Source organism: Macrobrachium nipponense, chromosome 21 (genome assembly GCF_015104395.2).
Source record: "Macrobrachium nipponense isolate FS-2020 chromosome 21, ASM1510439v2, whole genome shotgun sequence".
Taxonomy (NCBI): Eukaryota; Metazoa; Arthropoda; class Malacostraca; order Decapoda; family Palaemonidae; genus Macrobrachium; species Macrobrachium nipponense.
The window spans coordinates 37,139,278-37,163,693 of NC_087212.1; the positions used below are offsets into that span (position 1 = coordinate 37,139,278).

The window sequence follows — 24,416 nt, forward strand, 5'->3', positions numbered from 1 at the left end:
ATATTATATGATATATATATATATAATATATATATATATATATATATATATATATATATATATACTATATATACTATATATATACTATCTATATATCATATTATACCTACTAAATATATATATACATATATATATATATATATATATATATATATATATATATATAGATATATATACATATGTATAAAAGTTGATTGAACCTGAACTTACATTTCATCTTATTTTATGATCAGTACTATACCATTTTGAACTTGTCAGTGTAACTTTTCACAGGTGGACTACCAATACATTCTAAATAACGAAGTAGAACGTAAAAATGCAGAGATCTGCCCTACATGAAGCACAAATTATTTGCTGGCAAGGAACTAAGATTGATGGTGTGCAAATTACGTGTAGAAAAATATGGTTGACATAAGTGACATGGAAGAAGTCATCAACAACTGTAAGGAAAGCTTCCTGCATGTCATGGCTGACAAATTTATTAGTCTGGAATACCAAAAAAAGATAGATAAATTGGTTGAGAGACTATATCTAATTTTTTTTTATAGATTCTTAAGTGAGAGCACCATTTGAAAAGTTTCTTAAAACATAAGGGGTTGTAGGCAGTCAATTTTGTAGGACCAAAGCATTAAATTGAGTTTGGTTGGTCATCATTTCATTCAGGTTTTAGGGTTTGACGTCTCCATTTCTTTGAGACCAGTTACCTAAAATTATAACATTTTCATTTTCAGGAAGAGTACATTTTTTGAAAAATGTTGGAGTAATTTACACAAAGTAACTTTTTATATACAATATGGTAAATAAGTCCCAGGTTATTTTTATGACTGACAGTATGGTGAACGTTAATCTGTTTACTTATTATAACTTACATTTTCATTTTAATGTACATAGTATATAGTTGCTGATAAGTATAATTGACTGAAGTTGAATAAGGTGTTATATTTTGATATTTCAGAGAGATCAGCATACTTTACAACATCAAATTCATTACTGGTACATCCATAAAAAAAGGAGTAGTTTATGTCTTCCTGTTAGATCATTTGATAAAATTCTTTGCAGTTAATTTTGCAGAAAATTAAGAGTTTCTTAATAACAACTTGTGAAATCAGTACTCAGTCTTGTTCTACGTCTGGCTTATCTGCATTTTCTGAATGTGGCAACCTACATGGTCAGTGTTGTAATGAAGGTGTTTTTGTTCTTTTTACTTCTCATAATTGTAAATGTTCATTGACTAACCTTTGTAAGTATTTATGAAGTGTATGTAAATTTCTTTGACTGCTTTCTTTCATGCACTTACTTTGCATATGTGGATGATAATGTGCATGGCTAGACATTTTGTTTGTTTATTGAACTGTAGAAGTCTGTAAAAGAATTGTGCATGCTCTTTATAATCTCCAAAGTTAAATAAATGATATAGTATCATATTTGACAGAACTACAATATAAAGTCTGCATACAGTATATATTGGACATAATGTTAGAATTTATCATGTAACTGTTGTTTTATTCTTGACTGAAGTTAGTTTTCTTATAAGAATTTTTTCATGGTGTATTTTTAGAATGAATGAATGAAATACAGTGCTTGAGGAAATGCTTTGCAATGAGTCCTATGTTTTTATATCATCGTTAGAGGTCATGGAATAGCTTGTTTGTTTAGAGGTTCACTTCCTTAGCCAAGGATATCCCTAAAACTGTACTATAGATTTAGTACCTACAAACAGAAGTTACAGATTTGGTGGCCATTCTTTCCTTCCAGTGAGTGATGATTCATTTGATTTTGTCATTCTGTCTTGTGTAGAAGTTCTGATGAAAGAATGCTGTTGTAATTGATGAAAGGTTAGGACATTTCCAAATAGTCAGAAAAATGTGGAAGTTCATAGCTAACAGAATTGTGAAAACTGGCGATATGATGTGGATTGCAAGGTGTCTGCAGGTTTCACTGACTTTGGACTGACTCTGTGCATAGTGAAAACCCTTGTCTTTATAGTCAATACCCAGTGACATAGAATTGACTTGGTAACACATGGCTTAGGAGACTATTTTGGATAGGGTGTGAGTCCAATTTACATATATTGAAAAATTTGTATCCAAAACATAAAAAAATTTGGTAGTATTAGATCTTACAACAGATTTGTTAAGAATTTAGATCAATAGGAAGAAAGGTTGTGGTGGGTACGCATAAAATGCCAGAGCTGTATTGAGTGGTGGAATAGTTTGTAATAATCTTTCAGTTTATCTCTGGAGTAACTTATAGTGCTGATGATTCTGTCTGTCACATCAGGATTAGTGTGAAACCCAGATGATAATCATTACTTGATTGTATTAAGGGCTTCATATTTATACACCAGGTACAGTGACATGAAATATTTGGCAAATCTGAGTAGTATGTAGTTTATATGTTTTATTTTTTCAGAAGCATAATATCAGAGTGAGTTGTGAGTGTTTTATTTTTACAGTATGAGTGAAGTGTACAAGATAATTATACAAAAAGGTGTCTACGAAAATACCTACCTGTAAAATGAGAGCCAAAGTAGCAAACTTTGTTAATGCAGATGAAAATTTTGTATGGATTTCAGTGCAGTTATTAACTATACCCTTAACCAGGGTGTCATACAGTAAAACTTACATTGGCACCCAAGCCAAACTACAAATACAATTCTAAAATGATAAACCATTTGCTAGTGATAACCTACTGTTACCATCTTTCCAATGTCTGTTAATAATATTTTCTCTCTGAAGACTAGCAAACTCTGCAGTTACAAATTGTGTGATTTGAAAGATTTTTGGCTTTAGCATTTATTGCATTACTTGCATATATACATGTCTGTTTTATATAGACTATCCGTGAAAGAACGATGGACGGAGGTACTCTTTTTAAATCTAAGCTACAGATGATCTTGATAATCAATTGTCCTTATGTTATCTCATTGTCATTAGGACTCAAAACTAAAACCTGAAACTTGATTAGAGCAGATTTGTGTGTTGTTTTATATAATTGCACTTAGTGTACAGATTCGGCTCATAAATCAGCAGTAGAGAACTGCAGAATTTGGTTTCTTGAAAATCTGAAATAAAAAAAGATCTCCTCTAGCAATTTAGATAGATCTAGTGTAGGTGATATCAGTACTTTCATGTTTTTAACTGTCCAAATAATAAAATTTTTAGGTCAAGTTAATGTATGTTCTGTTTTGACAGCTTTGCCTTTTATAGTGGTACCGTGTTCATATGATTTTAATGTCAAGGTGCTTTGCAAATTCAACAGGCCCTGAAGTGTTTCTTTATTTAAAGTGGAATACTTGTTGAAGTAGTACAATATTGGTCTCTATGCTTAGAGTAGAATTTATATTTGTTGTTATTAACTTGATCTTTTCTTCTTTTCCCATGAAAATTTCTTTGATCCCTTGCCCTCTAATGACTAAGTTTCTTTTGTTGACAATTGACTTGTCATTGATAAGCATTAAATTTGACAAAAATGTGTTCTTCCACTTATCTTATTTTCTATTTTTATAATCTTTTCACGTGATCTATTTTTACTATTTGTAATGTATCAATTTGTGTGCCATTTGTGTCATTGTATACTATTTGTATTTCTCCTTAGTGTTTTTGTATTTGTTCTCAAAATCTGTATATTACACTCTAGTACATTTCTTTTGCATTATTCTAACATTACCCTCTCCTTTTGGCCCCATCCCCTCTTGCAGAAAGATGATACTCGGCGGGAGAGGCGCAACATGTTCTCATTCTTCGGCATGAAGGATCCATTCATGTATGATGAAAATCTCATTCCAAGGGAACCTAGCTACTTCTCCACAGGATTTTCGCGCTCAAGAGTTGAGCAGTAAGTCTCCTTGCCATTGTTAAATTTATTTGTCGAAGTTCAGTAACCTTATATTTATATATTTTTATAATTTTTCTGTTGTTTAATTTCAACATTCATTTGCAACATTGCTAATATGCAATATTGGGATGTTATGGAGGTATAATGTACTGAAATAAATTCACAGGTACTCTCCTGTAGTTTACTATATTTACTTGTTTGTAGTCAGTTGTGAGGACCACCTCCCTTTACCGTGGTAGGAAGAAGTAATACCTTTGTTGAAATGGAGCATTCTCGGTTTTGTCTGAATTTTATCTTCTTAAAGGGAACGGTGTCGAGGTTTGCTTTGTTTTTATTGTTATGGGAACAGTTGCTAGGCTTCCCTTGTTTGTTTTGTAAGGGTAACTATGTATAGGTTTGCTTTTTTAATATTGTTAGGGTAGCACCTGTTGCTATTTAGTATATAGTGAAACAGTTACATTTGCATTGTTTTGTGAGAGGACCTGGCTTATAAGGGTAAAAGTGGCAAAGTTTGCCTTGCCTGTCTTTATAACTTAATATTACCCTCACAGCAATTTTTGCACTTTCCCTTATCTACCAACTGCATTAATTTTTTGCTTTTACTTTGTTAAATCCCTTCTGATCTTCTGTTCACTGACTCAAGCAATGTTTATGTTGGAATTAATAAGCAGTGGGAGCTTAGAATTGGTGACTCTTAGGTCTCTTTTTATTGTGAAGTTTGTAAATTTTTATTGTTTAATTTTTAAGATAAAAAAAATTATCTTTTATATTTTTATTTAGGTTGCCCATTTTAGTGATTCACTTTCCTTCAATTGGCAATCTTTAGAATTATCCGCTTGAGTTTCCTTTCCCTACAGTTCTTACACTTCTTAGGAGTTTGGTCAGTTTCTCCCTAATGTAATATTCTGTGTCCTCTGTTATTTTTTAATTATTTTGGTTCACATAAGACTTCTTTCTATAAGAAAAGATGTTTATAGACCTGGAATAGTTATTACTTTGAATTTTAAAAGGTAAGTTTTCCTTTATATGTGCATTATTTATTAATGTATATTGACAGATTCAGTCTCTCATATCTATCTTATTTACCACAGCATGATAATTATTCAGTTAATGACATTCAAGGAATGTTTTGAAAATTTTCATTTGGAAGGTAAGGTAGATTAATTTGTATTAGTTAGGTTGGAGTAGAATTCAGTGGCAAGTGTTGTAAAGGAAAGTACAAATGCAAGTTGGAATTGTTTAAATTCATTGACTGTTGTTGTATTAGTAATTGGTATAATTGGAGGTATGCTTGTGGTTCTGTTACTGCACTGTTTTCTGTTGAAATTTATAGCTTTAAACTCCGAAGTAATTTTAATGTATAATTAAATGTACATTGTCTTTAAGAAAGCAAATAAGATGATACATCGTGGGTAGAAATATTCTTGGACACCAAAGTATTGAATGAAATATTCACTGACACTATACTGTTGATTCCATTGATTTTATTTATTGTGGTAGGGGTAAAGTCTATACACGTTCTGTGATTTCCTTAAGGTGACATCACTTTTCATTGTCAAATTTTAATGCTCTGGTGAGTTTTGTTTTTATTTGTTTTTGTTCGTGTTTGTTATACTGGCGGCATTATTAGAGTATGGTTTTGTTGTCTTAGATTCATCATATTTGGCAACTACTTGATCTTCAGAAATGTCTCTTTCTTTGTATGTTTAGCAGTTTAGGTCTGCAAACTGCGGACTCAGCTTATTTCAAGTGAAGGAAATATATCTGAAATATATAAAAATCTTTCATTCAGAGTTTGCAAAGCTTTACACTGTATGGCTTAACTGAACTTGTACCTTACACCCATTCCAGGATTGACTTTGCTGAGTGGTAGTGGCATTAATGCCATGTTTCAAAACTTTTGCTTTATCATTGGTAGAATACTGTTTTGCCAGAATACAAGTAGCCTCAAGATGTTTTCATCCTTTAGACAAAGTTGTTTGATTAAGGTTTTGGTTTGCCAATATACATCAGGAAACTTACTGTGTATTGTTAGGTATTTGTGCCTCAATCATCAGCATTCACATTCAGTTGAGGTATACTTTGAGATGATACTATTCATCAACTGAGGCTTTTTATTCTTTGTAACAGAACTGTGGATAGGTCTTCATGGCAGGGCTGCTGTTGTAACTGCTCTTTAGTTATGAAGGTATAATTCCGCTGCAAGGTCATTTGCATAGCCTGTGTTTTTCCCTACATATTGTTGCGTATGTTTATCTATATTTTCTGTAATTCACTTTGTTGTACAATTTTTTTTCTCATTTGGGTACGTTATTCTTGGTATGACTGTTCTGTGTGACTTATGGCCTTTTATGATTGTTTTGATATTTCTCTATTTTTCTGATAATTTACTTTTCTGGGTTACTGCATTCTGCCAGTAATACAATGATGTTTATCATTCTTGGAGAGGAAAGCAGGTTGCAAACTTTGGTAGTTTTATTTCTGATGACTACAATACTACATATCAGTTACAGAGTGCAATGGTAACTGAAATTGAGAGTTTATGTTCTGTGGAATTGTATTTCTTCAGGAGAAAGTCTTCTTCAGTGTTCATTGAGGCCATGTTAATCTCAAGCTCTGTTTAGCATGATCACACCAAAAGATGGGAGAAGACTGCCATTTGTGGTTAGTCTTGCTCGTTATGTCAGCAGGGGGTCAAATGTAGGCTGACAGCAGATTGGCTGAGGATGAAAATTCATACTACCGTGATTTCCTTAAAGTCAAAAACATATTGTTGATGCTCTTGCTGTTGCAGCCTTCTCCTGAAGAAGGAAAACGCCATGGTAGATGAACTTCCAATTTCAGTTAACACAGTACAGTAAGTACTCTGTAACTGTTAGCTATAGGGTACATGTATTCAGCTACCCAAGTTTACAATCTGCACTCTTCAAGAATGACAAACATTGGCGTGTTATTGGTAGAATGCAGTAACCCAGAAATATGAATTACAATAGTAGTAATAAAAGCTAAGATAATCATAAAAAGGTTGTGAAGAAATATATTTTAACATGTTACGAAGTTTTCTGTGTTAAGTTGTTCAGTGGCATTATTTCATTTTTGTAATTAGAGGAATGAAAGACAGTAAGCCATAAATATTTTATGTCATTCTTGATTGATTGATTGATCGATTGATTGATAAGATGCTAGTATTCTTTAGTAAGGATATCCATCTCAGTAGGATTGTGAACATTATATTAGTATTCAGGTTTCAGTAAACTTATTTTGGTGCAAGGTATAATGTAAACTTTAAAAAAAATGCCAGCACAAGCTTATTGTTTAGATATGTCCTACTCATACATTGCACAGTGGTAGTTATCTTCAAGGAATGGGTTTTGATGAAGAAAAGTATTACTGCATTGGTTATAGCTGTAAAATGACAATACGTAGTTGTTTCAAAATAAAATAGTGATAGTCATTTTCATGGCCTTTTTCAGTTTAGCGGAAAATGTTATCTTGAAATGAGATTTTGTGATTTTCACCTGTTTTCACTACACTAATATCTTTTGTGTGTTAACCTTTCCATAGGATTTACATAACTGATGTGTTAGGATGAGCAAGCAGGTATTACTGGAATTATTATTACCATACTCTTACTTGATCTTACTACTATTTGTTTTGTTCCTTAATTGAGTTACAGTATTTGGTATATTTGGTTTGGTTTGGTTGCAATTTATTTTGGTTCAAATTACTACTGTAACCTGTACTTAGTTGTATGTATCAGTTAGTGAATTGAGTTTGTTTTGCATGCTATTTTTGCATCAGTGTAATTCTTATATACAACACTTTTATGTTAATGATTCTCAGAATGTTGGCATTAGAAAAGTGTAATTGGAGTAAGAATAAAAATCTCTTTGACAAATTTTCCAGTAAGCTTTACAAACTATGTATCGTCATGAAATGGAATGGCCCTTTAGAAAATTCCAGTTAAATTCTTCATAGATTAAATTCTTAACTTGTATGCTTGTGGGTGAAAGCTTGAATTAGTAGACTGCATGAGAAAAGTTGCAATGGAAGAGAATAGGCATTGAATAGAATAGATTACACCTAGATGGTTAAACTTAATATCAGGACACACACACTAGGTGGAGTGATGCGGACATTGCGACGTTTCGTCTGGTGTACTCGAAGGCTGTATCCAAAGAGGTAGTTCCTGGGGTTAACAGGACTCTGGCAGATGATTGGTAGGAACAGATAAAACAGGCATTTCTTTGTTCACAGTACAGTATCTTGTGATTATGCTTTATTAGTTGCATTAGTGATATTTTGACACACTCAGATCCAGTTTCGGGGGTTGTGTAACCATAAAAGTATTTCAGTATTATTAGTACATATCAGAAATCAAGTTCAAATATTGTACTATTAAAATGTTATAATATTAAAGATTAATTTATTGTGTACAAGTAGATTTTAATGCACTGTACCTGCCATAGCTTGACTCACTCAATTACGTATGTTGTAGCTTGTGTACTCTAGTTTTATGTTTACAGTACTGTTGACTTAAAGTACATAGTAAACCCCATTATTTGTAGGAGGTAAGATTTCTCAGAAGTTTAATTTTAAAACTATGTTCCTGGCCCTTTGACAGCGAGCTGCTGCTTGTTCTTGCCATTTTGTGTAATAAATGTGACAAGACAGTGCTTGCAATCCCACCATTTCAGATTGAGGGACATCCAAAATATTAAGAATTTAGAACATTTATATATATTTCAACGGTGTGTGGTCCCATAGCTGCTAGAAGATAGAAAATTTTTAAAATTGAGAATTTTTTTTCTAAAAAATAAATGTTAACTGTTGGTAAAGATAGAGAATAAAATTTAATGCATTTTTTTGGAAAGTATTGTGATAAGCTAGTACAGATGTATGACATGCATTTCTTGGTTATTCTAAAATAATAATGAGGAATGCGAAATAATGTTGATATTGATAAAACTGTTTGTGTTTTAGTAAGTGTAAGGTTAATGTTTGTTGGCAGACATTCATATCTTGTCAGTGTTTGGTCATCATCTGTTCTGGCTTTTGATTACATACTACGTACCTTGATGTTACTAATGATGCTTCCTAAGGTCCCATCCAGTTGAGGAAGGTAAATATTTCTTGGGAGATGTCTATGAGATTTATTGAAGAATAATTTTAGGCCAAAATCACATTCTTTGACTCTTTCATTATATGCTCCTGATGTGTCATTTGAGTGAGATTCCAGAGGTGACTGAGCTATTGCTATTGTTTACATTGATTAGCATTGGTGTAGAAAAGGGAGCAATAATTGATTATGGCGCTACATTTCTGAGAAAAGTTTTGACTGATGATATACTAGCCAAGTACACATGTATTACATGCCTAGTTTGTCAGCATTGGGCAGGAATTTCTCCATAACTATGAAACTATATATAATTAATTTTGATGAAATACCATATTATTCACATTGTAGGATACCGTACTCAGCTATATAATATATTGTACAGGTTTCCGTCTTTCCCCCATTTTCTGTCATTTTCCCACAATGCCCAATTACATCAATTCAGAATTTCTTATGTTAAACTCTTAGCTGGATTTCTTTCTTATTACTTTTACCTTATGTAAACATATTGATAAATTCTTATTTGACTGCTATATATGTGTTAATAACAGTGCAACAACTACTCTCTTTCTCATAGAACGCTCAATAACTGTACTACTGTTCTATAAATTCTCATGGCAAAAAGGATTAAATTCCGTATGTCATGCAGTGTACATCAAGGTTCTGTTCTAGCACCTTGGATTTTCCTTAAGTGAATCAGTAATCCTCATAAGTTAACCTTTTCATATTATGCTCTGGCCGTAACAATTCAGTTTTTCGTATTTAATCTTCTCATTCTTCCCAGTCATCATCTTGTTCACACTCAGTATGTATACTCAATGACAAATTATTCCTTTTTCCTCTGTTAACATTGCTCTTGGGAGCTTACCTAAATGGGAAGATCATAACCTATAATATTTATTACATATATATCCAAGATACAGTTTCAGCTCTGTAATTCTGTTTCATGAAAATATAATTGCAGTTCCTTTTACATCCAGTGTTACAACAGATTATTTGTAGAATTAGAGTAAAGAGAAGTAGAGTTACAACAGAGTAGTTGTAGAATTGGAGCAAAGAGAAGTAGAATTCTTGATAACTAACCCTGATTACAAAAAATAACCAAGGAAGAATGAGTGTCCTAGGGCCAAGAGTGAGGAGTAGCTACGATTTTGGTAGTGGTGCCTAGGAAGAGTGAGAGTCTCCTAGGGCCGAGAATGATGAGAAGCTACGATTTTGGTAGTGGTGCCTAGGAAGAGTGAAGCTGTCCTAGGGCTGAGTTTGCCTAGGAGCTACGATTTTGGTAGTGGTGCCTAGGAAACTAGGTAAATGGGTCGCCAGATTTCATTTTGATACACCTCGGGCATTTTTGCTGCTCTTGACCAAGAGAGGTTGTTTTTGCATACTATATATGAAGTGCAAGCCAGCACAACTCTATGCAGGTCCCAAGCCTGGGTAAATGGTGTGGTGGCAGGAAAGGCATCCAACCATAAATATTTTGCCGAAACCATGAACAGCCAGGAACAGTTACCAGTAGAAGGTCAGGGCGTTCCCCTCTCACACGACACGCAGAGGCCTCGCCTGACCTCCCTGATAAATGGACAAGGGCTACTACATCAAAGACAAGCGTGGCTAAAGAAGCAAGTTCAAGCAAGCAATAAGAATTGGAACACTGAACGTTGGCAGCATGAATGGTCGAAGCAGGGAAGTGGCAGATGTCATGGAAAGAAGGAGAGTGGACATTTTATGGAGAGGAAATAAAGCAAAGGACATTGGCAATGGCTATAAGTTACTATATAGTGGAGCTGATGAAACAGGAAGAAGTGGTGTAGGGATTGTCAACAGTAAAGAAATTAAAGAAAATATTGCGGGCGTTGAAAGGAAAAGTGAGAGAATAATGAAAGTAAGGTTGTGTTGTGGTGGTCATACCTTGAAAGTAGTAAGTGCATATGTACCACAGACTGGGTGCAGTGAAGAGTTGAAAAATAAGTTCTGGAGAGATACGGATGACATCGTGACATCAATAGAAATAGAAGAAAGGTTAATTTTGGGGGGAGACTTGGATGGACACATTGGGTGCAATTGGGAAAGCATTAGTAGAATACATGGAGGACATGGCATGGGAGAAGTGAATGAGGAAGGAGAGCTGATAACAGACTTTGCAGTGGCATTTGACATGGCAATTAACGACAACTTTTTCACAAATGATGACTATGTGACATATAGTAGTTGGGGAAGACAAACGCTGAAAGATTTTTTAATGTGCAGAAGGAACCATTTAACAGAAGTGAAGAATTGTAAGGTCATTAAAGGAGTGTGTGTTAGCAGACAAAACAGGGTAGTAGTGTCAGATCTCTTGTTAAGACGAGTTGAAATGGGGAAAAGGTAGTCCAACCGAAGATAAAGTGGTGGTGATTAGAAGAACAATAAATTAGAGAGAATTAAGGAAGCAGTTCTTAGGGGCTTCAGATTGGCAGATGTGAACACCTGGTGGACAGAAAATAGTGCAATGATCCTTAAAATAGCAGAAGAATTATTGGGGAAGACATCTGGTAGAGGACCACCAAATGAGAAGGAGAGCTGGTGGTGGAACCCTAACACCCAAGATAAGATAAAGAAGAAAAATGAAGCAGGCGTTGCCTATGACAGGAATCGGTCTGAGGAAAATAGGATAGCTTGGAAAACTGCAAATAAAGAAGCTAAAAGGGCAGTAGCACAGGCAAAAGCAATGCAATGGACAAGCTCTATGAGAACTTAGGGGACAGCTGAATGCCAAAAGAGAATACACAAGATAGTGAAAAACAGAGATAAATCATCAAACAGATCAAGGACAAAGATGGAAGAGTTTTATAAAAAAAGGAAAGCATAATAGCTAGATGGAAGGATTACTTTGAAGAGTTACTAAATGAAGAAAACCCCAGAACAATAATAAAGAGATGGAAACCCTCATGAAAGAATAGTCCAGGACATCAGCAGAGAAGAGGTTAATAAGGGACTGGATAAAATGAAGAAGGGGAAAGCAGTGGGACTTGATGGAATACCAGCTGAAGTGTGGAAGTGTTTAGGAGAGGAAGGCATAGACATCCTGTGAGATTTAATGACCAAGATATATTGCCAAGAAAGAATGCCAGACATGTGGAGAAATAGTCTAATGGTCCCAATCTACAAAGGGAAGGGTGATGTGCAGGAGTGTGGGAACTACAGAGGAATTAAACTGATATCATACAATGAAAATATATGAGAGAAATATAGAAGGAAGATTGAGAATGGAAACCACATTTTGTGAAGAACAATTTGGTGTTATGCTATGAAACAGCACAGTTGATGCAATATATGCACTAAGGCAGACACTAGAGAAATATAGAGAGGAACAGAAAGGACTACATCTGGTGCTTATTGACTTGAAAAAAGCATATGATAGGGTACCTAGGGAGGAAGTATGGAGGTGCTTGAGAGAGATAAGAGTTTCTGAAAAGTATGTCAAAATAATGAATGATATGTATGGAGAGGCCTCCACGCAAGTAAGAAGCACTGTTGGAACTACAGAGAAGTTTAAGGTGAAAGTTGGTCTCCATCAGGGTTCAGCCGTTAGTTCCTACGTGTTTGATATTGTGATAGATGTTATAACATCAGAAGTTAGAGAAGAGGTGCCTTGGTGTGCAATGTTTGCTGATGACATTGTGCTGACTGATCTAACAAGAGAAGGTATCCAACTCAAGCTAGGAAGGTGGAGAGAAGAACTTGAGCGTAGAGGCTTAAAAATTAGCAGAACAAAGACAAAATAAATGTGGACAGCTGCAGAGGAATGGCAGGGAACAGTGAAACTGGGCCAAGAAGACATAAAAAGGGTTAGCTCCTTCAAATATCTTGGTTCTGTTGTGAGTGAAAATGGAAACCTAGATGCAGAAGTCAGTAATAGAATTCAGTGTGCATGGATGAATTAGAGAGTCATCAGGGATACTTTGTGACAAGAGGATCAGTGCAAAATTTAAAGGAAAGCTTTATAAAAGTGTAGTTAGACCAGCAATGCTCTATGGGGCAGAGACTTGGTCAACAAAGAAAGAACAAGAAAGAAGAATGGAGGTGGCCAAGATGAGAATGCTGAGGTGGATGTGTGGTGTCACAAAAAGAGATAAGATCAAGAATGAATTGATCAGGGGGACAGTCAAAGTTTTAGAGGTTTCAGAAAGCTCAGGAAAGAAGACTCAAATGGTTTGGTCATGTCATGAGGAGAGAAGATGAATACGTATGTAAGAGGGTTATGACCATGGAGGTGGAGGGCAGAAGAGGGAGGGGAAGGCCAAAGTTCAGGTGGGAAGATAAATTACTGAATGACGTGAAGGAAAAGGGTCTAAGAGAACAAGATGTACAGGACAGTGGAAGATGGAGAAGGGCGACTAGAAACAGCAACCCCATATAGAAATGGGAAAAGCTGAAGGTAAAGAAGATAGAGGAGGTTGGTGATAGAGAGTGAAAAATGGATTTGTGTGTGGGAGATTTTTGGTGAAGATGACAGTGGAGGAAAGTGATGTGTGGTGGGCCTAGTATTGGAAAGTTGGTATTGAAGTACAAAAAATGTAGATTACATATTGTAAAATTGAAAGTGTCTGTTTGTCTTTATACTTGTGAAGTTGAAATCAAGGTAACTAGGACTTATCACATTTTTTCAAAGGTATTATCCCTAAAAGGTTTTTTGATTACCATTCTTACATTCTTGAAATCTTTCCTTCAGAAAATATGTTAGTAGACTTAGAAGACTCTGGTACCCTTCTCATCAACAGATTTTTAGTAGCAGGTTAATGTTTGTATTAGAGTAGGGTCTTAGAGTAGAGGGTCCAAGGCAATCTTCCTTGGAAAATTGACTTCAGCAGCTATCATCTTATTCTGACTGTGACGTATGTTGGCAGTTAACACTGGAACTCTAGTACACTTAATTTTGTATCATAATGTGTACAAAGATGATCTTGAACATTTTTTGGGGCAGATTTTCATATTTTCTTTTAAATTCTCAGAAAAATATAGGCAGCTGCCATCTGTTTGTAGATGGTAAATTATTGGTGGTTATATGCGAGTGTTTTAGTATAGAATGAATAATTGGTACTTTGTTTTCAAACATAAATAACAAGAGAAGTTTATATTCTCATCATTGTGTATTAACTTATTGTCAGTACACAATGATTCACCTTGATGTATGTTTGTTCATACGGGAACAAACCTTCGGTCTTAACAATAGGATAATTTCTATCGCCTAGCTGGATCCAGTTAAAAAGCAGATGAAAGCAAGGAATCTTGTGATATCTGGCAACGGATGCATAGATCGGGTGAAGATCATTCACCTACGACAACGCGTCAGTCTTTTCTTTGACCGCCTGAGCGAGAGTTGTGTTAACCTCTCTGGCCTTTTCCCGGTTCATTGCCCGTTTCGTTTCTTTTAGTGTGTGTGTGTGTGTGTGTTTGCCTGGTATTATATATGGCTTCTTCTGCTCCTTCTCGGCGTCAGAGTATGTGCCCTGGAGTTCCTGGTTTTCCGTGTTCTTGTTTTTTGGCTTCGGCAGCGACTGACCCTCAAATCACATGCAGTAGGTGTCGTTCGAGTTTTTGTTCTATTACGAATCCTTGCATGGAATGCCGGGCTTGGCCGAAGGAGCAGTGGAGGTCGTTTTATGGCAAGTGAGAACATCGAAGGGTTTCGACTCTTCCTACTTGGGAAGGTTTTGCGACCTATTCCTGATGTTTCGTCTCCCGCAGTAGTCAACCCCCATTGTAGAGTTGTCCCTGCATCTCCTTCCTTTTCTTCCATTGATTCGTCGTTGGAAGTTTTGGGAGGCTGCCAGGGTAATGTTTGTAATGTAGCCCCCTCTTCCTCGGGAGTTTATTTGGTTCCCGAGAAGGGTGAGGCTTTTTCATTAATCTCTTCTCTTCTAGTGTCGGAGGCGTCCAAAATGGCGGCGATTTGGAAGACACTTGGGCTAGGGGGTACCCCGTCCTTGGAGGGGTTGCTAGCGCATTTTGTGGAGGCTTGCACCCCCCTTTCCCGGTCTGGCCAAGCCATCCCCCCTCCACCCGGCCTCGTCTTCGTGGGTAGCAGCAGTCGGCCATCTTGTATCTTGTATTGCTCCGCCAGTGTCTGCTGCCGCTTCGAGTCGGAGTGACGCTACAGTGTCAACCCCATTGATGACGTCACAGGGTCCATCTTGTGTATTCCTCCGCCAGTGGCGTCTCTTTCCCCCTCGCACCGAGGGAAAGCCATGACGTCACCGCCGCTTGTGACGTCATTCACATCGATGACATCTCTCCCAGTCTTCTCCTCTGCTCCGCCTTGCTCAGCCGTGATGTCATCACTGCAGCCCAGTTCGCTACATCTCCCTCCCTTGTCTTTGGAGCCTTCTCTGGCACATCAGTCTGAGGTCATATGTCAGGGACTGCTTCAGAGGTTGGACTCTGTATTGGATGTGAAGTTGGCTGCCTTATCAGTTGGGAGGACTGGTAGGAAACGTGTTGCTTTGGCCCCGCCTCCTGAGAAGAGTGCGCATAAGAAACTAGTGCTGTCTTCCTCTCCCTCTTCCCCCTCTATGCCTCGTCGGCGTATCAAGCGTTGGAAGGCTAAGGACTTTGCCCTTCCTTCACCTTTGAGGGAGGAACAACGCGGATGTGTTCCCGAGATTGCTGTGGTTTCGGGCAGTGTTAGTGGTGTGCGTTCTGCAGGAGTTGCTTCGTCCTCTGCCTCGAATCTTGAGCGTGTGACCCCCTCCACCTCCCCCCCATGCACATCATGAGCGTGTTGCAACCTCCCCTGCCCGTGCACGTGATGTTAGTGCTCCTTCCTCTCCAAGGCCTATTCGTTGCTGTAAAGATCTGAAGGCGCTTGTCAAGAGGTCGAAGGAGTGTATGCCTGCCTCTCTCATTGGTGCTTCCAAGAGTTCGACTCTAACAGATTCTACGTCGATCTCGAGTGTTCGAGTTTCCCCCCCATCTCACGCACGTACGCCTGCCACGCCCGTGACCATTCATGGACATGTGGAGTCATCTGTTGAGGTAGGTGATGTTCCTAGTGTTAAAGTGGGTTTGTCTCGGAGGCCGACGCTTGGACCCAGCCCAGACAGGTTAGTAGGGGTTTCGGACTGTTTGGCTGCTAACCCTTCTATTAAATTTGGTGGAGAAGGCACATTAGAAGAGCCTACACACCCTTCTCGTCGTCGGTCTCCATTGCCGGAGCAGGAGGAGGGAGACACGTGAGAGTTTCTGTCTTCCTTTTCGGAAGTTGTTGATCTCATTCGTGGGTTTAACAATTTGGAAACTAGGACTCAGGCTTGGTCATCTTACACTCCTTGCTTAGAAGCCTTGGTGGGAGCTACTCAGGACCCCAAATCATCTCTTCAGCTCATGCTATCTTAACCCAGACGTCATTCGCCTGAAGCCCGGATTGACTTAGGAACAGGTGATGTTGGTGGCTCCATCCTTGTCTCTGCAAGATGCCTCAGCTTTGGAATCTACGGCGACCTCCATGTTGCAGACAGTTTCTTGGCTGGACCTCTGGTTTGTGGTTATTGCCAAGATAGCTTCTGACAAGTCCTTGGAAGGGTTGGTGAGTGCTCCTCGCTTGCCAGTCTGTTGCAGTCTGGGGCAAGGCGTTTTCATATTTGGCTTACCTCAGTGCCAATTTATGGGCTAATCTTCTTCTGATTAGGAGGGATGGAGATCTGTTGGAGTCCCAATTTTTGTTTCCTTGGACAGAACTCGAAAATGCGATAGACACGCGCTGGGCTGACACCAAAGACCGACTGGTGCACCAGGCCGTGTATAAGTTGGAGTCTCGTCCTCAGAGACGTCCGGCTCCTCCTCCTCCCCTGGTCCAGCAGCAGTTGAGGAGCTTGTCGCCTGGTAGGCCATTGAGGACCTGGAGTTCGACAGAGCCTTCCTGTTCGACACAGCCTAAGCCTGAAGATCAACGCCCCTTTTGCTCTCGTTCCTTTAAGCCAAGAAGGGGCCCCAGGGGCAGAGGTAAAGGGGGCCATCGGTAGGTTAGGCGCCTCTCCCTCTCCTGTGCCATGGGTGGGGGAGTACCTGGCTGGCCATTGGGCCAAGTGGCAGAGTTATGGGGCAGAGAAGTGGGTGGTAAATGTCCTTCGGGTGGGTTACCTACTACCATTCGACTTCTCTCCTCCTCTGTCGGACAAGCCGCAGCTCAGGAATGCATATCCTCCAGATTCTCTGAAGTTCTTGGCTCTTCGGGAGGAAGTGCAGAAAATGCTGGACAAGGATGCGATAGAGGAAGTGGTGCGTCCGTCTGCAGGGTTTTACAGTCACATCTTGGTGCCCAAGGCATCGGGAGGATAGAGTTCTGTGATCGACTTATCCATCTTGAAGCACTTCATCAGAAAGACAGTTCAAGATGGAGACCCTGCGTTCAGTGTTGGCAACCGTGAGGGAAGGCGACTTCATGCTGTCGATAGACTTAAGGGATGCATACTTCCAAATCCCTGTTCATCCCACGTCCAGGAAGTTCCTTCGCTTCTCTCTTGCGGACAAGATCTTCAAGTTCAAAGGTCTTGTGCTTTGGGCTGACGACAGCCACTCAAGTGTTCACTAGGGTCTTCTCTCTCATGTCAAGTTGAACCCATGCTCAGGGGATCCGTTTGCTGAGGTACCTTGACGATTGGTTAGTCTTGGCAGTTTCCAGGGAGAAGCTGCGGCAGGACAGGGATCGTCTACTTTGGTTCTGTCTGGACCTGGGCATATTAGTCAACCAGGAAAAGTCGAACCTCGTACCCACTCAAGGATTCTCTACCTGGGCATGGTCATTGATACGACAGTGGCAAAAGTTTTCCCGTCAGATCAGAGATTGGAGAAGTTGCTGGTGGTAGCGCGCAACTTCCTGTCAAAGTCACATCAGTCAGCTCATCAGTGGCAGGTTCTTCTGGGAGTGTCATCTTCCCTAGAGGAGCTGGTCCCTCATGGGGGTCTTCATCTTCGGTCTCTGCAATGGAGACTGGGAGAATTCTGGTCTCTGGTGGGGGACTCTCCCCTGTTTATGGTTCCTCTGTCTCTGGAAGTGAGAAGACCTTTGTTGGTGGTTGGACGACCAGAATCAGTTGAAGGGTATCCCTCTGCGTTCTCTCCCACTGGACTTCCTTCTGTTCTTGGACGTCTCCCTCACGGGTTAGGGCGCACATTTAAGCGGCCTCATCGCTTCAGGCATTTGGAGTTTGGAGGACAAGCAGCAACATATCAACATCTTGGAGTTGAAGGCGCTTTCCTCGGTCTGAAGGAGTTTTGGGGGAAGGTAGAGGGTCATTCAGTCGTTCTCATGTTAAACAACACCATGGTGGTAGCCTATGTGAACAAACAGGGAGGCCTGGTTTCACATCAACTTCATGCCTTGACCGTCGAGCTTCACTAGTGGGTGGTCAGCAATTCGGTAGAGCTCTCAGCCAGGTATATCCCAGGGAAAAGGAACGTGGTCGCAGACAAACTCAGTCGCCAGGATCAGATCCTAGGCATAGAGTGGCCCCTTCATCAAGTGGTGGCAGACAAGCTTTTCCAGATTTGGGGAAGACCCATGCTGGACCTTTTCGCGACACGCTTCAACAGGAAGCTGGAGGTGTTCTGTTCAGTGGTTCCAGATCCTTTAGCATCGGCAGAGGACGCATTCCAACATCCCTGGGACAACCTGGAGGTGTATGCCTTCCCTCCATTTTGTTTGATCCGTCAGGTTCTGAACAGGCTGATGAGTTCACAGGGCCTCAGGATGTCTTTGGTAGCCCCTCTGTGGCCTCAGGCGGAATGGTTTCCAGATCTGCTGTCATTGTTGTCAGAGGTTCCGGGGGAGATTCCCCCTTGGCGACATCTTCTGTGTCAGCCCCATGCGGAAAGGTTCCACCAGTCAGTAGAATCCCTGTCTCTTCACGGTTGGAGGCTATCAAGTATCTCCTACGATCGAGAGGCTTTTCTCAGAGAACAGCTGGGCACATGTCCAGCAGTCTTAGAAAGTTGACCTCCTCAGTTTACCAAGGCAAATGGGCAATCTTCTGTGATTGGTGTCGTAAACAGGGTTTTTCTGCACTCGCGACCTCTATTCAGCGAATAGCACACTTTTTAACCTTCCTCAGAGACGAGAAACGTTTGTCCATTTCTGCTATTAGAGGCTACAGGGCAGCACAGAGTTTGGTGTTACGCCTTAAGGGTATCGACATTTCCTCTTCCTGGAAACTTTCCCTGTTAGTTAAGAGGTTTGAGCAGTTGAGTTCTCCTAGAGAGCTCAAGCCTCCAACGTGGGATGTTTCCTTGGTTCTTAAGAGCTTCACTAAGAGTCCATATGAGCCCTTGCGTCGCTCATCTGACTGGAACCTGACCCTCAAGACAGTTTTCCTTCTGGCTTTGGCATCTTCCAAGAGGGTAGGAGAGCTCCACGGTCTGAGCTATAAAGTGAAGCACACCAGGGGTTGGGGGTCGATGTTCTTTGAATTTGTCCCGGAATTAGTGGCCAAGACCCAAAATCCCTCGGTGCATGATGACAAGTTCACTTCGTTTTCCATTCCATCACTGACTGACTTTGTGGGTGGTGATGCTCTAGAGCTTTTGTTGTGCCCTCTCTGGGCCCTGCGTTGCTATCTTAAAAGGACTCAGCACCTTAGACCAGGCTGCCGCAGATTTTTGTTAGCACAGGCCGTACAAAGAAAGAGGTGCCTAAGAATACTATCACTTTTTGGATACGGGAAGCCATCAGACGGGCATACTTGACTCTTGATGATTTTACCACCACGTCTGTGCAGGCTAGAGCGCATGGCATTAGAGGTATTGGTCCCTCTCTGGCTTTCAAAAAGAACTTGGCTGTACATAGAGTGCTGAGTGCTGGTACTTGGTTACACTATCCACGTTCACCTCCTTCTATCTTAAGGATGTTGCCCACAGTTCTACGGACACGTTTTCCCTGGGTCCTGTGGTGGCTGCCCAACAGGTTGTGTAACTCATAGTTGCTCTTAACCCGGCTCCTTTGTATCTTACCTAAGATGATTGTGTGGATGAGAGAATGAGTGAGTTGGCTGGTATCCTTCTTTCTGTTGTACCTTTCCTTCTTCCTTCAGGTCGTTTAAGGAATAGACACGTCATTTGCTGGACTGGTCTGATACAGGTGAGTAAGGTAGTCATACTGGTAGTATGGTTGTGCAATATACAAATATCTTAAGACCTGAGGTCTTAACGTTATACTGCCCACCTCTAGCCGGCCCTCTATTTGTTAAGTCATCCTGAGTTGGGAAAGACTGACACGTTGTCGTAGGTGAATGGTCTTCGACCATTCTTCACCTGATCTACGCATGCATTGCCAGATATCACAAGATTCCTTGCTTTCATCTGCTTTTTAACCGGATCCAGCTAGGTGCTAGAAATGATCCTGTTGTTAAGACCTCAGGTTTGTAGCTATGAAAAATACAAATTGTCTTGGAAAATTTGTCATTTTTCACCGTGAATGGAACCTGACATAACAGAAACCCCATTACATATGTATACATATTGGATTATATGCTTGAGAAAACTATTAAGTAACTCCATTTACCAAAAATACCATCTTTTTACGTTGGAAGGAGTAATGAAACTCTCATTGTTGTCAATAGCAGAAACCGGCAACTTGCATTTTTGGGAGAATGTATTATTATGAAGGTTAGTCAGGAAAGGTGATATGGTTGATTTACTTGACAGCAATGGCTCAGACAAACCATTTTCAACCAAGATTGTTAGACTGAACATGAGGAATATGGGAACAGTGGGTATTGCACTTCAAATATAATTTTTATTAACATCATTTTGCCTGCTCTGCGGCAGTATTCAGTCTTTATTTAACTTTCTGTGATGTATGTAACTTTTTGTGATGTCTATGCCTAAGATGAATATAATATTTCAGTATGTTTTGAGAGTTATGAAAAGCAAGGTTTTTCTTGGCTTCAAAGGCAGAACGTGGTACTTATGGCCATGCAAACACTAGCTGAACAGATATCACTATAATAAAGTAAAATATCTTATTCTTTATAAATAAATAAGGAATTTTTTTTTAGCTTAAGATTATTATAAGATTCTTCAGCTGCATATGGCATCTTTAAGATTCAGCTTTTTAAATATATAAATATTGCCGTATTCTAAACTGAAGATGGATGGCATCTGCTATGTTACCTGGAATAGCATGTTTGTTTTCAACTAAATTCCATGGCTTGGCCTGCTACAATTAATTCCTTGATTGATTTTGAGGTTGGCTCTTGAAATATTTGTTTATAAAACATGAAAATTTAAGAAATGTAATGTAATTCTCACATAAGAATTCAATTACTATTATGTGGTAAAGATAAAACTGTCAGGTTCCCTGTTGCTAAGAGACAGAAGGTTCCTCAACTTTTCATGCTCCAAACATGCGCAGTTGCAGGGTTAAGTGAGGATTAGTTGGGTGTCATGAAGCTGAAAAGAATGAACCATTGAGCTATGAGTCACAATTACCATCCTCTTGAGTTTATCAAGATACAACATGGTGACGATTGATTAAATTTTAAAAGAAATTTTCAAGGTCACAGGTTGTATTCCAATTTCTACTTTTCCATCCTGTTTCACCTTATCAAAGGAGAAAAAAGAAAAAAATGATGTGTTAAATTGTAACCTTATTGACTTGTCAACATAATAGGATTGTCAACATAGTAATAGGATTGCGAAGCTGAGTGTAACAGTAATAAACCTTTTAAGCATGCTATTCATAAGTTTTTTGGAGCACTACCAACATTATATAGATATTAGTTAAGTTGTTTGTAACTATTGGCCTTCTTAATCTGTTGCTGGATAAACTGAATTATAAAATAGCAGTAAATAAATATAATTGGATGAAAAAATATTAAAAATATCAAACTAACTTCGTAAAGTATTCACTTTTGGCCATGTAGACAATTTTTTGTCAGTGGATTTAATAAAAGTGACACTGGTAATTTATTCATAGTACTAGTTTTATTTGTGAGAAATCACTTTCAGTACATTATTCAGTGTGTAGCATGTTGAAAAACTAAAAATTTTGAGTCTTTTGCTTCAAATTTTCTTTGCATGTTGCTATTGGTTTCCATACATATTTATACGTATATACATATGTGTGTGTGTACGTATTAGAATTTTTCTTGTTCATGTCTTAACTTTTTTCTGTCAAGTCTGCCCCATCTAACATATTTTTTATTACTTAAAGCAGGTTACCACACAATAAAACAAATTGGCAAGTATCTAGGCATATAAAGAATGAGGTTAAACCATGTAACTTTGGGGCATAGGTAGCTGCATCTTGATATAAACCTGTCCCCAGTTTGTTTGAGTTGTTAATAAAAAGCATGTAGTAGTAGTTCTCCACTCATGGATATGTAAGTGGCACATTGGAAATGTCTTTTTACGTATTGCTGCCAAGAATAGATTAAATTTCTCATTTGGCATAGTTAAATTGTTGCTTAATTGTAATGTGCATCTTTTTTGTAATATCTAAAGTAATGTCGGTGTTGCAGAAAAAAAGTAAATAAGAAATAGTACATTTATTAAACAATCTGTGAAAGTCAAACAGAGAAAATAAAAGCTGACAAGTAAATCATGAATACTTCTTGGACTGGGGGCAGGGTAGTATAATGGGTTTTGAACTTTCAAGTTTGTGAATACTATTCATCCTTTTCAGCCATATGTACTACATTGATATATACTATCTTGTCTACTTTTTTACCCAAGGATAATAATACAGTAAGAAAATTAAAATCTGGGATAGTGATGAATGGTAGTTACTCAAGGAAGATGATGCACATTAATATTTACAGTTTCCTCCTCATCCATCAAAAGACTTGGCGTTGATACCAGAAAAGGATACAATGGGTGATGGCAGCCTTATAAATACTGTCACTCCAAATACGTAGTCTGAAATTCCAGAAAAAGACTTTTCATATACAGTAGCTAGCATATAAGTAAACTAAATAAATTATAGATAATTAAATTCACAACCCCACACACAAACTAATATGTACATAAAACACATAAATGAACAAATATGTAAATAAATAATCAACAAAATAATATTAATGCAATGGCTTTACATTCAAAGACTCAGTCATTGCAAAAGTTACATCTATAATGTATATAACTGGACACTACCACTATGTAACTGCTCTAATTGAATAATTGTAACAGGAATAAACTCAACACTATTAAAAGTTATAGTTCTCTATCAAAGGTAGATGTATAGAACATAATTTTATATTTGCATGTAGTACATACAATATTTAATTTCTTAAGTACTGTATCTAAGTTGGAACACTATTTCAAAGCAGGTTGTTTTTACAAAAGATTTGACACATATATAAAGTATGCCTTTCTTTTATATAATCAGTAGTAAATCAAGAAAACTGGGCTTATAAATTAATAAGTCATACTAATTGGTATGCTAGGGAAGTCGTAGTATTACAGAACTAGAAAAAGTTTTTTATGGTTATCTTTGTTAATATGTAATGCAGTATGTATCTGATTAAACAGGCAAGAGATTTCAACACCTCTGGAGTATGTAGAATACACCTCAAATAATCCTTATAAGGCTAATTTAAGGATGATAAATCATCATGGCCATGTCATTACCCTGGAATGCTGGCAGATTTTTACTTGCAATTGCTCTTTTTCTAAGTTGTTCTCTTTAATCAGCTGTTTGGATACCTAAGCAGCCAACATCTTGGAGGAAGTACAGTATTACAGTATATACAATTCACTTTAAGACAGTCCCCAGGTTACACCAGGTTTGGGTTATGCCGTTCTGGACTTACAACGCTTGTGTCATGGCAATGTTAACCACAATTTCCAGTGGCATAAGTGGATTTATGGTGCCATTACCTGCTTTATGGCACTGTGAAAGCACTGCAAGTGCTATTTATTCCCATTATAATTATCATGATTCAGTTTAAGGCGATTTTTGGCATACAGCATCCAGCTGGAACCCACGCCGGAACCCGGGGACTGCCTGTACACGCAAGAATTAATATGTATATCTTGAAATAATTAATATTGACACCCTGGAAATAATGACTGATAAAGAACTGCTTGACCAGGAACATGGTTGTTGCTTTCTGTTTTGCTTTCTTTTGTTTTTCTAGTTAACGTTCTGGTATTTTTCCCTTTTTACCCTTATTGAATTTGTAAACACTTGATACAAAAGTTTTGAATGATAATTTCCATCATAGCCAACACCAAAAAAATTCCAAATATACATATACGTACTACTAAATACTGTACTCAACAAGAACACCAGAAAACTTATAAGATAAATTACTTGTTCTTACAGAATGGCACTTGAAAATTGGAAGGTGGCAACTTGGGAAGCAAACTCTAGCAAAAGAACTCTGCCTGTTTTAGTTCAGATATAAAAAAAAATGCTCACCCAATGAAGATGGAAAGGCATAGTAAGGGGAAAAGGTTGAAACAGTTTTAAACTAGAGGCTTTTGGGAA

General features: G+C 38.3%; 1 protein-coding gene across 3 annotated transcripts in view; it reads left to right on the forward strand.

Annotated features, from left to right (window-relative positions):
* The window catches only part of LOC135197939 (anoctamin-5-like), a 142,723-nt gene that overhangs the window by 41,732 nt on the left and 76,575 nt on the right, over window positions 1-24,416 (forward strand). For all 3 annotated transcript variants that reach the window (XM_064225219.1, XM_064225220.1, XM_064225221.1), the window contains one exon: window positions 3,701-3,837. In XM_064225219.1, the coding sequence (XP_064081289.1) occupies window positions 3,701-3,837 (137 nt within the window). The remainder of the gene's footprint in view (window positions 1-3,700; window positions 3,838-24,416) is intronic.